At 36.4% G+C, this 12,443-nt stretch overlaps 1 protein-coding gene across 4 annotated transcripts in view; it reads right to left on the bottom strand.

Moving 5' to 3' along the window:
* Window positions 1-1,495: 1,495 nt before the first annotated feature.
* Window positions 1,496-12,443, bottom strand: part of dnmbp (dynamin binding protein) — a 61,721-nt gene continuing 50,773 nt past the window's right edge. For 3 of the 4 annotated variants that reach the window (XM_067430689.1, XM_067430691.1, XM_067430692.1), the window contains 13 exons: window positions 11,466-11,662; window positions 11,277-11,376; window positions 11,038-11,185; window positions 9,352-9,369; window positions 7,777-7,976; window positions 7,177-7,307; window positions 6,988-7,092; window positions 6,762-6,893; window positions 6,230-6,562; window positions 5,932-6,108; window positions 4,593-4,791; window positions 3,873-4,501; window positions 1,496-2,659 (listed from right to left, as the gene is read on the bottom strand). In XM_067430689.1, coding sequence (XP_067286790.1) covers window positions 2,474-2,659; window positions 3,873-4,501; window positions 4,593-4,791; window positions 5,932-6,108; window positions 6,230-6,562; window positions 6,762-6,893; window positions 6,988-7,092; window positions 7,177-7,307; window positions 7,777-7,976; window positions 9,352-9,369; window positions 11,038-11,185; window positions 11,277-11,376; window positions 11,466-11,662 — 2,555 coding nt within the window. In that variant the 3' untranslated portion in view covers window positions 1,496-2,473. The remainder of the gene's footprint in view (window positions 2,660-3,872; window positions 4,502-4,592; window positions 4,792-5,931; window positions 6,109-6,229; window positions 6,563-6,761; window positions 6,894-6,987; window positions 7,093-7,176; window positions 7,308-7,776; window positions 7,977-9,351; window positions 9,370-11,037; window positions 11,186-11,276; window positions 11,377-11,465; window positions 11,663-12,443) is intronic. The other variant, XM_067430690.1, reaches the window with a different exon arrangement.

The raw sequence follows: 12,443 nt of genomic DNA, 5'->3' as shown, positions 1-12,443 counted from the left end.
ACAATGTCTTTGTGTAGACAACAACTGACTGCAGTGAAAGAAGAATTTCAATTGTGATATTGAATTATAGGATCTATAATTAGCTTTTAAAAGATGTAATCAATGAATATACAAACCCAAAATAAATGTGATCTGGAAAATGTAAATCATGTAGAATACGTCTTTTACACCTGTATCATTGCTTCTATATTTAATCACACGCGTTGGGTTGTTTTATGTGGAATTATACATAAATGGTGACGTACGGGGCACTACACTTTTTGACATTCTCAGTTTGTGTAAATCCACTCGGTTCTGAATATTTACAGGATTTCCCCCACATTCATTTCACACGTCTAGTACAATAATGTGGTTTGTTTGTGGTTTTGCTTTATTAATACAGCGTATACCTTTTTCTTTATTTAACCCGAAAGAATGGAAGTGAAATGTGACAACATGCCCCATAGATCGGGTACATTGTAACGTGAGGGGCACGATGTAACATGACCAAATGTAAGCTTAAAATGTTGATATAATGATCTGATATAATCAAAAATATCCAAGACAAACGAAAATATTTTTGCAATAAAATACAATTATTACATTTTTCAACTGAAATAAGGAATTCTTTTAAAATAATTTTTTTAATAATTTTTTGAGTTTGACAACACACTGCAAAATAGCTATAGCTATTACATAATAATAATTAATAATTTCTGAGCATTGACTGTCAGTCTTTATTCAGCTTTTTTTCATGGTTTCTAAATAGAATTCATAAAAGTATAAAATATAATTGCATATTTCTAATAGCAGTCACATGCAGTTACAATTCAACCCACCTGCTCAGCTGGGATTTACACCCCGGCTCGTGTCTTCATTTTCTATTATCTATTATCCTTGTTTCTATTTTTAATTTGTACACATGGTATTCTAATTTCTTATGCATATGTTATAACTATTTTAATTCATTTCAGTTGTGTATTGCTATTATGTATGAAATCTGCCTTCTACTGTTAGATCAGCATTAAAGAACGATCTCAACTGTTAAATAACAGATATTAGATTAAAATAATCTCAGATTTGTCAAATTTTAAATAAACAAAATAGATGAAAAATTAACTTAAATGAATTTTTACATTTTCAAATAACATCACTAGTATAATTTGAGGCTCCTTACACACGCACGCGCGCACATGTCGTGTTTCCATGTTTTATGGGGACTTTCCATAGGCGTAATGGATTTCATACTGTACATTCCTATCCCCTTACACTGCCCCTAAACCTACCCATCACAGGAAACATTCTGCATTTTTACTTTCTCAAAAAAACTCCTTCTGTATGATTTATAAGATGCTTTCCTCATGGGGACCAAAAAATGTCCCCACAAGGACAAGGATTTTGGATATTGCCATCTTTGTGGGGACATTTTGTCCCCATAACGTAGGGATTACTAAGACCCTCAAACCGTTGTTTTTCAACTGATTTTTATTTAAAAGAGGAGAAATGGATCCGTTGATACTGGAGTGCAGAAGTTTATTCTCAGTATATACAGCATGAGAGATGATAAATATTCAGAGATCATCTGCTGGTGCATCACATCAAATGAGCTCACTCACAACTGCTCAAAACATGTCAGTATTAACTTCTAAATGCATTCAAGTGCAAGTGGCAAAGTTAATGCTATCAAAAAGTAAAAAGGTAAATAAAAAAACACTGTACCATAAAAAAAGTGTCTCTTGCATTTCATTCATATTTTATGGTCACCAGTGGTAATATTGTTATCATCTGGGAGCCACAATAGGGAGTAAATCAAAACACTTCACATAAATGGTTTTGTTTGCATTCATTAATATCAAACAGAATCGTTTCTCTCTCTTCTAGGTGCACTATGATTGTCAGATGAAGGGAGGCAACTTCTCATAACACACCATACACTCAAACAAATCTATTTCTTACTGGCACACACGCACTCACTTGCTCGTTTTTTGTTGAATACTATCATCAATATCATGCCAGTCCAGAAATATAAATCCATCATTCTCCTTCCAGTGTGAATCACATCACACATGCCACATACAAATCCTCCACTCCACTCCACTCCTACACATCAAATGAGATCTGTGCTCTCTACGGAGCAATTAAGCGCTAACACTATAATGGAATAGTGTTCTGAGAGCATGCCAGGCCACTGAATCCGACATCAATCTGCTTCTCAGAAGAAAAAAATTAACTCCATTATTTTAAATTCCACATGCACCATGCTCTATGAGCACTAGGAGGTGCTAAGGAGTTACATTCATTTGTGGATCACATTGACTGAAATCAATACGGAGGGTATTTTTCCCCATCAGTAGCAATGGCCAGTTCACCACGTCAGTGCATCTCCTCTATAGTTAAGGCACAATAATGTCCTTTTGTAGTGATTTCCCCTTTAATGCGGTGGCCTGTAGCGGCCTGGGGCAGTTGGGAGATTTCCCTTGTACAAACAAGCAACTCATGTGTACTCAGATTTGCGAATGTAGTTGGATGGGACGTAACCCCTGCGTCCTCCTGCCTCCCCCAGCCACCACTCCTGGTTGCCATTCATGTCCTGGAACTCCAGGATTCGGACCCGCTGATTGGCTGAAATGCTGAGCTCATTTGCACACCGTGCACTGAAGGAGTAAAGAGCGTAATATATCTGGGGGGGAAATGAAGTAGGAAAATAAATATGATGGAAAAGACATGTAAAAACCTGTTTAATCATTTTACTATAAATTCATTTTTTTATTTCACTTTGGTATTTTTATATTTGTATGATTAGTTAATTATTTTTTATAATGCATATACAAAACAGCCATCAAATATATCTTTAGAAGTCAACATGAAATCCAAATTGAACCTCTTAATATGAGGAACCACAGATGTAAAGTAATGCAGTTTAATTATACATTTAATTATATTAATTACATTTAATAATTTAAAATCATTATTTAAAATATTACTATAGAGTAAAATTATTAATTTGCACACAACATTTTGGAAGATCAAATGGTGTAATGAAGTAGTAATTATTTTCAATGAACAATTTAACGAAGATTACATTTATATTATATATATATATATATATATATATATATATATATATATATATATATATATATATATATATATATATATATATATATATATATATATATATATATAAAATTAAAGATTTAAGTAATAGTTTTTGTGGGTAATGCAGTTTAATACTGTAAACATTACATTATAAACACATTTTATTTTGTAATTATTTAATATTTACAAAATGTAAAGATGAAAATGAAATAACTAACTATTAACTACAACTTTTGTCTGGCTAATCCAAGCATGATGGCAATGAATGGCAGCCCAAAAATTTGAAGCCCAAAAAAGTTCATCCATTCATTAAAGAAATAATACACACAGCTCCGGGGGGTTAATAAAGGCCTTCTGAAGCGAATCGACTGGGTTTTGTAAGAAAAGCTTCCATATTTAACACATTATAAAGTAAAATATCTAGCTTCTGGCTGACCACCTTCCGTATTCAACTAAAACGGAAAAAACTTAACTGCCGTGACAATGTAGAATACCCGGTATGGTGATGCAGAATAAGGCATTAATATGTGCTTCATAAGCATAAATAAATAGCCAGTATCCTAGTAATATGCACACTAATAAGCAACTAGTTAATAGTGAGAAATGGACCCTAAAATAAAGTGTCACCATAATTTAATTTATTCAACTTGTATATTGTCGATCAACAAGTTATATTCTCATTTAATATCTTGTTTTTTCACTCTGAAATATTTTATGGAAGTAAAATGAATTGTTGTAAATGTAATTTTATGTTTACTTGAAAGTAATTCTGGTGTGATTAAGTTAAGACATACCTGGTGTCCATCAATCTCAGGTTCAGGCTCTGGATCAACATACTCCTCAGGAGGGTACTGTGGCCTTTTCTGCTGTACCGATGAGTCTCCATTTTGTCGTTGCTGTGAGCCGCGCGAGTCGTGATACCTCGAAGATGATTCATACCTGGAGTTCTTAATGGAGGAACAATCTGTCTCAGGGAAGTCTGGAGGGTCTCTGTTATTGGTGGGAGTGGTTTGATCGGAGTCTAAAGAATCTCTGTGATTGGTGGGATTTCGGTATGAAGGTTCTGAGTGATCCCTGTTATTTCGACAGGCTGTCTCTGACGGTTCTTTGAGATTGGGCGAGTTTCTGAAGGTGGGGTCAAGGGAATCCCTCTGATTGGCAGGGGAGTAGTTGGTTGAAGAAGCCTCTCTGTTTTTCCTTGGGGTGGTCTCCAGATTAGGGCGAGTGTATGCTGATGAGAAGCTGACAGTCGATGTCTCCTGGTTGAAAGTCAGAGTGCTGTTACTATTCTGCCGTGAGAACATGGGAGAAGAGCCACCGTAGCCCGACTCGTTTGATGATTGGCTCTCAATGGAAACATCCGAGTGACTCCTGCGTGGATTGTAGGGCTTTAAGAAGGAGCTATATACAAAGCCCTTCGTAACTAAAGAAAAACAGAAAAAGAGGGTGTTCAAGCCAACTGCCTTTTAGGAAATGCAGACATGTGAATCATACACTGATAATTCAATACAAACCTCCATTGTCTATTAGCCAGCGGTTCTGGCTGCCCATTGGGTCTTGCTGCTTGATGACACCCACCATGTCTCCCTCCAGTACGGACACATCCAGGTCCTGTGCCGCATTAAAATTTCTTTCAGCCTGGTAGAGTTTCTCTGGCCCGTATCTTGCCAGAAGTGCTGCTCGGTGCTCATCCGTCTGTATTACACAATTTGGCTGCAATTTCAGACAGAAAAAGAGGAAAAAATAAAAAGAGTGGAGAGTGAATAGACAGAATACTGCCTGAATATTGTCTTTCTTCATGACGTTTGGCTGTGATGCTGAAAAATGTTTTTAAGTTAAACAATATGTTTAAACCAGCTTAAGTTGTTTTTTTTGTCTGATTTTTTTTGTGTATTAGACTGCGAAGCGTCGAAAACACCTCAAAAACGGGCCAACCAGTCAAGTCTGATCAGCTTACCACTGTGGTTAAAGCTGTTTTTAATCATGAATTTTTAAGATGAACTCTTTCCCATCTTCTGAAAGAGTAGAGAATCTCTGGATCAAACTGCACAAAAAAAAGGAGCAGAAATAAGACGAGAAAAAAATCTTTTTTTTAAATTAAATTGACCCACATTCAAGTGTTTATAAAAAAGAATGCATGAAGCAGGAAATGTGTTTTCTGTTTTAAAAGCAGAGGCTCGGTTCTTACTTCAGATATATTGCATGTTCAGATACTCATGCAACAGAATATTCTGGAGCCCAGAATTTTGTGAAAATTATCAAAAATGCTGGAGGTGGCTGCATGGCAACATTTTTATAAAAACTAAAAGGAGAAAGAGTTAAAGGAAGATATTTAAAAAAGTTATTGGAACAGTTATTGTAGTATTATATATATTTTATTATGATGTTTTATAATTAATATTATTAAAATAATTCTGAATTATTTTGTAATTATATATATATATTATATTTTATATTATAGTTTTCAATTTCATGTTAAGTTGTAGTAATTGTTTGCTTTTTTGGTTTTTATAATGTTTTATTATTATTGTAGTAAATGTATATATATATATATATATATATATATATATATATATATATATATATATATATATATATATATATATATATATATATATATTTATATATATATATATAATTCTATTATTTACTATTTCAGTTTATGAAATGTAGTACTTCAACAGTTTTTTTTAATCAACTAATTATTTCAAGTTTAATTTACATCTAAGTAGTGTTAAGTTTAAATGTTCCATTTAATATTATTAATATGATTCTATTTTAGCTTTATTTTAATTACTGACATTTTTTAATTTTATATAAAACAACCCGTCTTTTTTAATAGGGAAAACTTACAGGGCCTTGCTTCTTGGAGCTCTGCTTCTCCAGAGTCTTCTTCTCAAAAGGTTTGCGTATAGTAGTGGGAAGATTATCGGGAAAGAAACTGAAGCTCTGAAGTAAATCCAACACTCGTGTGTGCTCTTCTTGGAACAAGGATACCAGATTTCCTTCTGTACCACCCAAACCAGATAGCTGCAAGGATGTAAACACATAATAATAGGTTTAAAAAAATGAAAAAAGGACGAATACATCACAGGACCATCAAATATGAATGATGTAGATTATGTAGATATTGATGAAACAATGTCCTCACCTGCAGCAGTGGTGTGAGTTCCCCTAGCGTGAGTGAAACGAAATCTCTCTGGGCTTGAGCGAAGCCCCTCACACAGCTGGTGAACAGATCTTCGGCTGCACGGTGAAACTTGGGCAGCTCATCCAGCAGCTGGGCGTTCAGAGCTTCATAGTTATTCCTCGCTGCCTGTAGCTCCTCCTGCACACGTTTGTCCTTCAGCCTCTCTGCACGCTCCTTACAGTTGTCGTAGTCCAGCAGCTTGTCTCTACGTTTCTGGATCAGCTTGTGGGGACCGGCGAACATATTGAGCAGCTGGGTGAGGGGAGTGATGACTAGGACTTCTGTCCTCTCCTTCTGCTCAACGACAGACAGACATACATGCATTCAATTTAGAAAGAGTCAAGATGTGGTTCATAACAATATCATGACATATGTGCTTCATTCAAATCAGTGATTATGGGGGGAAACAAATATTTGAACTAAAAGAAATTTAGATCACAAAAAATAGTTTTTTTTAAATAGTGTTTCACAATTAAAGGTAACCGTTACTCACAAACTCTGTAAACTGTGTGTCGCTGATGCATCGATGCGCTCTTTGGAAACGTTCAGGATCCATTTGCTGTTGCCGCTCTGTGTAGACGTCACAGAAACTGATGGCTGCCAGCACCTTTACTGAGGCTGACTCCTATTGGATTTTAAAATTGTGAAGTGATCAATCACCACACAAAACAAACACTGACTAAGTGAATGGAAACATAAGGGCAGTTTTAAGTTTATACCCTTATATGCTGCAGATAAAGGGAGATATTCCTGATGAAGGATTTGATGAGTCTCTCCTGAAGTCTGAATCTTTTCTCTGCATCATCAAAAGCTTCATCTTTGATCTAAGAAATGCAGTTTTGTTAGCACCAATTATCAACTGAATCTCTCAGTCCAGTAATGGAGTCATAATAACAATGCCAATGTACCTGAGATGAGATCCCAGTCAAGTGCTTTAAATGGCTGCTCACTCTGTTTGACTTCTTGATGATGGAGTGCATACTCAGCTTTGAGATCTTGTCAATGAGCCTGTCTTCATCGACTTTGCGGTACTTCACCACTATAAACAACAGATGGTGCTGTTGAGTTATGGATCCCACTCAGAGCGCACACACAGCCAGATAACAGATATTCTGTCCCATAGACAGAATGATAGAGTGATGAACAAATAGAACAATAGATAGATAGAATGATAGACCTAGTTAGAATAGATAGAATGAGAGAGAAAATGATAGACAGACAGACAGACAGACAGACAGACAGACAGACAGACAGACAGACAGACAGACAGACAGACAGACAGACAGACAGACAGACAGACAGACAGACAGATAGATAGATAGATAGATAGATAGATAGATAGATAGATAGATAGATAGATAGATAGATAGATAGATAGATAGATAGATAGATAGATAGATAGATAGATAGATAGATAGATAGATAGATAGATAGATAGATAGATAGATAGATAGATAGATAGATAGATAGATAGATAGATAGATAGATAGATAGATAGATAGATATACCAAGATCTTTTCTTCTTTTGTATTCATTGATATTGACATTGATCTCTTTAATGGACATCACTGCCTCGGCGAGCTGCTTCCTGTCGTGATGTGACTCAGGAGTGGTGTTGAGCAGCTCCATCAGGAGCAGCGGGTAGCGCATCACTCTCTGCACTGGCTTTATCAAGAAGGAACCCAAATTAATGTAGTTTGTCTTTCCCCTGTGACAGAACAAAAGGGTGAGAGAGGGAGATAAAGTGAAAAAGAGTGATTTATATGCTCATCTAGGTAACAATCTTTATCCTCCTCTGACAAACACTGGGGTCACTGAACACACACATTGTTTTCATCCATCAATGATCCATGGCTCACTGTCAACCACTTTAAAAAGGGTTACAGTAGACACAGTAGGCTACTAAGACATTCTAACAAAGAGCACACTTTCTGACTGATGGGATGAAAACAGAGGAGATCCAAATCCAGAGACGAAGCATGATTTGGATCTTAGGAAAAATCATTTGGAGTTAACATCATGAAGCAATTACAATAAATGACACCACTGTAAGGTTGGTTTATTATTTAAAGTACCACACCATAAGCTCATAGGTTGTTAATAACCGTTTCACATGCCACCAAAAAGCATTAAATCAATTGCAAGAGAGAAAAAAAAAAAAAAAGCTTTAAAATATATATATTTTAAAATATTTTCCCACTGGGGTCATATTCTGACTCAAGAGTATTTTTTTGCACAACTTGCATCTAATTTGTAAAGCTAAATAAAGTGAAAAACAAATTCAGATTAATCGCAACCATCTTCTGAACTATTCCAATTTTTTAAATATACAACCAATCAGTGTAGTCAGATTTAAATATTCATGACTAAAATAAAAGAGCCGGTTCTTGAATCAAAAGCATACCACATGATCAGTGTAGTCTGATTCACTGACTCTTATAGGGTTAGTTCACCCAAAAATGAAAATTCTGCTATTAATTACTCACCCTCATGTCGTTCCAAGTTTGAACCACTGTCATCACATGGAATATTTTAACAATATTTTTACTACCTTTCTGGCCCCTGAAAGTGGTAATTAAACTGCTGTCTATGGAGGGGTCAGAGAACTTGCTGATTTCATCAAAAATATCTCCCAAAATATGTTCAGAAAATGAAGGTCTTACGGATTTGGAACGACAATGAGCTCGAGTATGACAATTTTCATTTTTGGCTGAACTAACCCTTTAAGAACTGGCTATTTTAATAGTTTTAATTAAAAATAGTTTTAATTTTTTAAAAAGATCAGTCAGGAAACACTCCCCTGCACAATTTACAGCCTAAGCAGAGGCAGCTTTCTATATGTAAGAATATGTAAGCACAATGGGTATTATATACTCAAAGGAATCGGAATCAAGCCCTAATCATTTGTGCACATTTAAGTCAGAATGTGACTCAGAATTGACAAGGAAATGACCACAAAGCACACACACAGAGCATACAAGGCACCCTGGTCACGCAAGAGCACAAGGAGAAAAGGGTTATGCAGGTTAATAAATGTTCAGCATGCAGTCAGGCACTTCACATGCAGTTTGCATTAAACTTACCACTCACGGTATATCCCTCTGTCAGGGGAGAGGAAGAAGGAGAGAGAGGAGAGAAAGGGAACAAAACACAGTGTTTTAAACCACCTCTATCTCTTATTAGAAATAAGCTAATGAGCTTAACACAATGATCTTGTTTCACACAGCGTATTTCTATAATTAAAGTAATTTTTGCCATTATGCTGCAATGAACATGAATACAGCGGGCACAAGGGCAAAACGAACAAGACGGAAAAACTATTTTTGCACTCGATTAATAAGCTGCCTGTTGCCTGGGCAACTCATGCCATGGGTGACCCGCTTCAGGCGAACAGTAACCCTGTGTGGGGCCTCCACTGGCCCCTTTCTGATCTCCCACTGAGAACCAAAATCAAATGTCAGTCAGAGTCTAGTGCACTCAAGTGTGGAAGCTAAAAGTAATAAGGCTCCAGACATTTTTAAGGACCTTTTTAGAGGATTTCTTTATCTTTTTTATGGCTAGGTTCATTACAGTAACATCCTGCCACAGAATCAAAATGCTAGCAATTTCTCCAGTGGATTCAGATTAAATTTGGAATAAAGCTAAGCTGTAGTCTTGGCAAAGTGCACACACATTTCGCAAATGCCTTGATACTTGGGAAAAACAACTCAATGTTCCCACTCCCTTCTACAACATTTCTGGGACTGAATCTGGTGAATATTTCCTTGTATTCTCTGTTTGATCTGGGCAAATAGCAAGAGGAAACTTAACGCTGTACTAACAGGAAGTGACCTAGCTTAAAAAACTCAGAGGCAAGACACATTGTGTTTAAGTTTAAATAAAGCCTTTTAAATATATAAAGCTAAAGAAACAGGCTGGTAGCGATTGATGAAACAGTGAAACCTACAAAGTGGTGAAACTAGGTGAGGCGCATTCCTCTCCCGCCATGCATTACTAATCCACAATAACAAAGATCTGAAAACTGAGAGACATAAAGCTTATGTGTCATGCAAAATAGACTACCATTCAAAAGTGTGGGGTCGGTCTCTTATGCACACCAAGCCTGCATTTATTCGATCAAAAATACAATAAAAAGAGTAATATTATGTAATATTATCACCATTTATCTATTTCAATATATTTTAAATTGAAATGTATTCCTATGATAGCAAAGCTGAATTTTCATGTCAATTTAATACATCTTTGCTGAAAATGTAAAGATCCAAAACTTTTGAAAAATAGTGTACTTGCACCAAGTACTCATGCAGCATCTGAATTCAAAGAACTTGGAGAATGTTTCCTGTCGTGGAATTCCACAGATACTTCTAGTCATCCTATGTCTAACCAGATGAGTGCATTCCAAGTAGAAGTGAATAAAAATGGACTGGTTCCACAAGATCCTAAGACACTGAGACGTATCTCGATGACAGTAACCCAGCACACCTTGAAGCATTGTCTTGATGCTGTATTACTATGCAATTCTGTCAACACCACATGGCCGACAATCCCAGATACCATTAAAAATGACAGATCACGTGTAACGTTAATAACACACGATTAGTGTCCTACACAACTTTTTATCATACAGCTACACACTGTTAAAAATCTTGACTAGCATTAACATGCTCAACCGGATCTTGACATGCGTTGGTAGCGGTAACCACACCATGCAATGAGCTGAAGGTATCCGATTCATGAAGAACAATGACTATCCTTTGGTTAAAAATTACCTGAGCTTCTCTAGACATTCCAAAACATGCTTCTGGATGTTCTCGTCCTTCTCATAGGTCTCCAGTAAAGAGATGGCGTCGTCATGATTTTGGCAATAGATCTTGTAAACCTCCTCCAATTCCCCTTTGTAGTCCAGGAACACTTGACCTTAAAGAACAAACATGAATATGGTAAATAGCAATATGGAGACTGATCGCAAACTATAATGTGAGTTCAGGGATTTTTTTTTTGCTCTAACCTGTTGAGTCAGTGTCATGGAGGGTCTTGTAGAGTCGACGGGAAAGGTCAATAACAGAGTTGATGTTTCCAAAGAGACCATCAAAGTCAATATTCTGGACCTACAAGACGTGGACATTTAAATTTGAATGGTTCTCATTACAAAAAAATACACCATTCATGCTCGTTGAGTGCTGTCATTTTTACAGACCTGCTTCTTCTGCAAAGGCTGAATGATCTCCTTCACACACATCTGAAGATCCTTGATATAGTCATGTTCTGTCTGCAGAAGCTCCTCTATGACCTTTAATCTTTTCTCCAGCATCCTTTGTTCGGGGTCTTCTGCCGTGGCCGCTGATCCCGGCGATGATTCCAGAGACTTTGGCTGGGAGGCAAGCAGTGTCATCTCTGATAAGAGAGAGAGAGAAAGACAGAGAGAGAAAGAGAAAGAGAGAGAGAGCCCTTGTCAACCACAAATCAATTCTGGTCAAAAACTATGAATTTTTTAAAGCTTTGTTTTGATAGAACAGTGTGAAACAACTGTAGCAGAATGTATAAAACAACTTTATGGCTGCTGAAATCAAAATTATGACTACTGGGCAAAAATTATGTCAAATTATTATTATTAATTATTATTTAGCCTTTCAGTTTTAAAATGTCCACTACACTACAGTATGATAGATTGAACAACTGAATGATAGACTGAACGACAGAAGGTTAAGTAGAACGACAGAACAACAAATAGAACAACAGAACGAAAGAAAGATACATAGAATGATAGAACAATAGATATTGATAGAGTAAAGAAAGAAAGAAAGACAAACAGATAGTTAGTTTTGCCAGTACAGACACAATAAAAGATTTCTCACCGCTCTGAATGAATTACACTCATTTATAAAACAGGAGGGAAGAAAATGGGACACATTAATTGAGCTGAAAAATAGGAAAGAGAAGGCAGTTTGCCCTGCGTGTTGCCGCTGGCCGTCCAGAGGATGTCATGGCTTGGAGTAAAGTTTGACTGCTCTTTGATCTTTTCGGTCAGATCTGGCGGTCAAATGGGACTGGGGCATGAGAGTGTGGGAGGGAAATCTGTCTCATGCATCAGTGCCTTCCCACAATGCTGCCCGAGATGTTGCTTTATGGGGATACAAAGGACTGTCAAATCACGCAGTGAGACATGAACCCTCTC

This window comes from Pseudorasbora parva, chromosome 21, assembly GCF_024679245.1.
Source record: "Pseudorasbora parva isolate DD20220531a chromosome 21, ASM2467924v1, whole genome shotgun sequence".
NCBI lineage: Eukaryota > Metazoa > Chordata > Actinopteri > Cypriniformes > Gobionidae > Pseudorasbora > Pseudorasbora parva.
This window is presented reverse-complemented; position numbering and strand designations above follow the sequence as displayed.